General features: G+C 52.9%; 1 protein-coding gene across 1 annotated transcript in view; it reads right to left on the reverse strand.

Moving 5' to 3' along the window:
* The window catches only part of LOC113211748 (facilitated trehalose transporter Tret1-like), a gene marked incomplete in the record, with an annotated part of 11,779 nt that overhangs the window by 3,592 nt on the left and 2,757 nt on the right, over window positions 1-5,430 (reverse strand). Inside the window, 3 exon segments of the mRNA XM_052277083.1 lie at window positions 2,837-3,126; window positions 3,301-3,542; window positions 5,128-5,363. Of these exon segments, the coding sequence (XP_052133043.1) occupies window positions 2,837-3,126; window positions 3,301-3,542; window positions 5,128-5,281 (686 nt within the window).

Here is a 5,430-nt window from a genome sequence, read left to right on the forward strand (position 1 = left end):
CCGCCCCGGCCGCCAGGCCCTTGGTCAGGCCCACACTTCACACGGGACCCCATTCCGGCCAGGACCACACACCACTCGACCTCCGGGAAGCAGCGCTCGGCTTTCGGCGGCGGTACTCTGCCAACCCTAGTATCACAAAACTGTCGCCCATAGTGTAATTTTTACCAATCGTCCAACTATTGTGACGATAGCGAAAACCCAAAAGTGATGGCTTTTCTATAGTCAGACGACTGTCCCTGGCCTATCAAATTTAAACTAACTACCATTCTGTTGTATTTTTATCGATTCCTGATCGAATCCACAACAGTGGTTTTTCGCTTCCAGTACGATAGCTGGCCAATAAAGATTTTCGTTTCGAGGAAAAAAGATAGTATACCGATGGCATCATTTTTCTCATTTCGTATATCGCACCGATAGTCCGTATCTTATTTTCTACTGTTGTCCGACAGTCGAACGACAATTCTGTGCTACTAGGAAAGAGGGAAATATAAATATACGGGTACATCAAACGACCCGCGGCGAAGGGCGAAAGGGGTATGAGGAGAAACGCCGCATGAGGAAAACTCGCCTCCTCGGGAGCCGGGAGAGAGCTAAGTGTGAGTGTATCTTCAGCGGTCGGGGGTACCACCTTGCCGTGCGTGTTTTCTTAGGTTGGAGGGGATTGGGTTGGTTGAGGTGTCGTGCTCGTGGCACGATGTGACCACGAGTTATGGCACTGGAGACGCAAGTTTGTGAATTTTGCACACTTGTAGGTGTGTGAACGTCCCATTCGACCACAGAGAGGCAGAAGTGTGTGAATTTGAAAGGGAAATTCACACACTTTTACTTCCTCAAGTGTGCGAATAGCAAGTGTGCGACATTCACACACTTGCGTTCCCCCCACTGCAGTGAAGCACAAAAGTTTCACAAAAGGTGTGTTGGTAAAGTTTAAGCCATGATTTTGAGGGGGGAAAGGCTCTGCAAGTATTATGCTACAGAACATTGCATAAGAATAAGAGTTCAGTGTGCGAGAGGAGTGAGGAGTGGTCTGGTCTGCATTTGGAACGCGATTTATTCACCCCGTGTTGATCTCGCTCTTATTGCAACGGCGGAGAGCGGGGTGCACACGGTGCACACTCAGTACACACGGTGCACACTCGGTGCACACGGTGCACGCTCGGTGCACACGGACCGCCCGGGCTCTCCGTTCCAGGCGCAGGTGCATGCACTAAAAAGGAAAAGTCTTTGACGAGTTTCTCATGCCCGTCTGTTTCGTTTCCCCGTCCCTACAATACTGTGATAAACTGTCGTGCTGCTGGGCACAGGAAAATGTTCCGTGGAAGTTGTCGTAAAATTTCAATTCAAAATTCAAATCAAAATTCAATTCAAAATTGTAAATTTACCAGCATTTCAAATCAAGTGAAGTTCTTTACTCGCCAGTCGCACCTGGTTAGTGGCGTGTTCTTTGTTTTCCTACACACTAAAAGCTTATTAACATTTTTATTCATAGCTTACTGAGTTCTGTGTACGTGTTCTGCTTATGCATTTTTTAATACGCCAATATGAACAAATTTGTTCACACCGGCGTATTTAAAAATGCGTAAGCCGAGCACGTACACAGAACTCAGTAAGCTACGAATAAAAATGTTCATAAGCTTTTAGTGTGTAGTTTTGATGGATGAGTATGCGAATCTGAACGATTTTGTTGACGTTTAGTGAGAGGGGGGAGGAGAGTTGGTAGTGCTGGAAGCGGTTAGCGTGGGCGGGCCCCCACTCTTGATATTTGATTTTCGTCCCCTACAGTGAGGGGATAAGGGGTAGGAGGGGAAAGGGGGGGGGGTAGGGGTGAGATGGTGGGGGCTCGGGAAGGTTTGCGCGTCGCATCTGCGCGCGATGTGACCCTGGGGTTTACTCATAACAATTGTGAGCAAGGGCCTGCCCAGCCACCACCACACCACGGCCGCGGGGCGGGGCGGGGGCCAGCCAGAGGTATAGGACGCAACGTAAAGGCTTGAGGTCGTCCCAAACGACTGGGGGGTGGTGGTGGGTGGCGGTGAGGGGGTGACAATGGAGTGAGACGGCCACCGCAACGGATCCTCGCTCGCTCTGGAGGCGAGAGGCGAGGTGGCACGACTTTCTGCAGCCGCCGCCCCGACCCGACCCGCCACGCCCCGCTCCGCCCGCCACATCGCCTCGAAATTGGCTTCGCCTTGGCTCAGCGCGGGCAAGCGGTCGCCCGCCTGCGGACGGCAGCGTAGGCCTCCCGCCCTACAGCCGTGCCAGCCGGCCGGCCCAGCCACCTCCGCGCGGGGGCGCGCGCGCCCTGGAGGGAGGACTGGAGGACGAAGGACCTGTCGACCTACGGTTGACCCGGGGGTTACGGTTAGAAGCCCTAGAAAGTTTTCGGGAAAATATTTTACAAATTTCGGAAAATTTTTGGAAATTTTTTGGAAATTTTTTGGAAATTTTTGGAAATTTTAGGGAAATTTTTGGAAATTTTAGGTAAATTTCGGGAAAATAAAGGAAAAATTTTCCCAGACGTTGTGAGTTTTCCGTTATTTTCCGTTAATTTTCGGGAATTTTCCGGAAATTTTCTGGAAAATTTTTATAAAATTTCAATCTGACCAGGAATGATCCGGGTGCGAGGGGGAAGCGACTCGTGCAGAACGAATTACCCCCGGATTATCTCTGGGTTACCCTCGGATTACCGACCAGATTACCCCCGGATTTCCCCACGGATTATCCCCAAACCCCCCAGACTAACCCTTGATACCCCTGGTTAAACCTCGGTTGACCGTCAATCCTCGTTTGGCGATGGTTTCGGAAACATTCCCACCAGCCCCGGTCGTGGACGCACCTGTGGCGGCCCTTGGCGAGCAGGTGCACAGGCGACTCGGGCATGAGCGGGAAGGTGCAGAGGAAGACGAGCGGCACGGCGGCGCACGCGAGCGACATCCAGAAGACGGTCAGGTAGGCGCCGAGCACGTAGACGAACAGGATGCCCACCGTCATGTTGAGGTCCAGGTACACGCCGAGCGCGCCGCGGATGCGGTCCTCGGCCAGCTCGTCGCAGTACAGGGGCAACACCAGCGTGCTGGCGCCCATGGAGACGCCGCACGTCAGCCGGCCCAGATACACCAGCCACAGCTGTAAGCATTTCATTTATTTTTTTCCAAAAAGTTTTGAAAAATATACATCGAAACAGTTTGTTTTGTTTTTTTCAAAAGATTTTTTTTTAATTTTTTTTTTTTCAAGAATGTTTTTTTTTTCTTTTTTCAAAAAATGTTCTTATCAAAACTTTTTTTGTAGCAGGTTGCTTACCCTGCTGGAGCTGGCAAAGGCAAGCATGACGAAGCCCAGCAGGTAGGGTAGTCCGAGCCAGATGAGCAGGCGTCGGCGCCCGAGGCGGTCGGCGAGCATGCCGGCCGGCAGGGCGGCCAGCAGCGCGGCCAGCGGCGCCAGCGACCCCACCCACGCCTCGGCCTGCTCGGGCAGCCCCAGCAGCGGCAGCGCGGGCGACGTCCAGCCCAGCACCGTGCCGGCCGACACGGACAGCAGGGTGCCTGTTGAAGAACACAAGAATTGGAAATTGAAAAAAAAACTGCTCGTGTTGAGAATTAAGATAACAACTATGCTAATCTTGCATTTTCCGCTTGCGCTAAAAACATAAAAAAAAAATTCTCATCCCCCACCCACCCCATGATACAGTGAGGTGGTAAAGTTTGGCATCGATCATCGATTTTTTTCCGATTTTTTCAGTAATTTCCTCGTCTGCTTCTCTTTTATTCATACCCGTAACTAACGCCCGAAGCGTTCACCGGGCCCCCCTTTTCATCACCGATCTTTTCACGGTAAATATACATTTCCGCGTGAATGGATGGGAGAGAGAGTACGGGGAAATAAGGCGCTCACTTTGTATCGCGTAGCCACAAAAGTCACGGGGATCGTCCCCCCTTTTGTTCCTTTTGGAAAGGACCGCGCGGGGGCGGCAGGTCCTCCGGGGAGGCAGGAGCGTGGGCGAGAGAGCGAGAGAGAGAGAGAGAGAGAGAGAGAGAGAGAGAGAGAGAGAGAGAGAGAGAGAGAGAGAGAGAATGATAAAGAGAAATCGCCTCGTCTCTATAATAAATTGAATTCCTACGCATCCGACGCGCCACAAGGACAATAAGGGGATAAGCAAGGAGACGTTTACTTCAAAGGCGAAGACGAGGGGATGGAGAGGGGGGGGGGCAATTAGTACCGCCGGAACGGAAGCTGAAGTAGGGGGCTCCGCGTGGCAGTCTAAATGGTCCTTTATTGGGTCGGGAGCGAGTGGAAGAAGAGAGCAGGGGGAGTCTCGGGGAGAGGTCGGTGCGAGGAGCAGGAGCTCTCGCCCCCGCCTCTCTCTCTCTCTCTCTCTCTCTCTCTCTCTCTCTCTCTCTCTCTCTCCTCCCCCGCGAATTTGTCGTCAAACTAATTACAGTAGTTTTCTTTGCCGGTGTGTCCCCTCCAGCACTTGTTAAATCCCCTGCAAAGCATAGCTATCTAGCTTTGCAGGATTGCAAAAGGATTTCGATATTTTTGTAACTGCGGAGTGTGTTTACTTTACAACTACAAAGCGATGTCTTGGAACACGTAAAAGGGATTGCTAGGGGTAGGGACAGTCTTTGGGTACTGTCTAAAAAGAGCACGGACGTTTCAACAAAAGTTGTCCGGTCTGATTAGCAAGAGACATGCAAAGGGTAGTCCGGCCAGGCGAGGAGTCGGTGGCGTAACGGTGGGAGAAAAGAAGGGGGGGGGGTGACCTTGCCCGCGCGGCCGCAGCTGGAAGCGCAGCGACGCTGAGCGTTAGGCAAAATGAATACACTGTGTGCACATGACAACGACAAAGTCGCATTGAATGCTGCGCATGTCGGAATAGACAGGACTCGCGCTATCGCTGGCCGCTCCGGGGCTTGCAAACAACATATTTTTGGGGGTAGTTTTAGCGTGTGAGACAACCATGTCACACGCACGGACAACGCTGCTGTCACACGCCACAAACGCCCACTAAACGCCGTGGTCGCCTATAGCCACGGCGTTCAGAGGGTGCCTGCAGCAAAAGGTAACAAAAAAAATCGTCAAAAGTAGCCTGGCAAAAAAAAGGAAGAGAAAAGAGTAAAATATTCTCACCTAGTATGGCGGCCATGTGCTGGCGCCACTGCGAGTCCCTCTCGACGACTCCCTCCGGGGCCCCCGGGGTCCGCGAGGCACCCGGCAGGGGGAGCCTCAGCAGGGGCGCCCGCTCGGAGCCCTCGGACCTCTCGGACCACACCGACGGCGACATGGCCGGCGAGGACGACGGCGGAGGGGAGGGTCAGGCGCAAAGACGACGGACCGCGACGCGGGCACGAAGGGCCCGGCCGCGCCTGCAAAGTGAAAGCAAGCACTCGAGAGCGAACGAGAGGGGAAGAGAGAGGGAGAGAGAGAGGGATA

This window comes from Frankliniella occidentalis, unplaced genomic scaffold, assembly GCF_000697945.3.
Source record: "Frankliniella occidentalis isolate FOCC.00 unplaced genomic scaffold, Focc_3.1 Scaffold9, whole genome shotgun sequence".
NCBI classification, from domain to species: domain Eukaryota; kingdom Metazoa; phylum Arthropoda; class Insecta; order Thysanoptera; family Thripidae; genus Frankliniella; species Frankliniella occidentalis.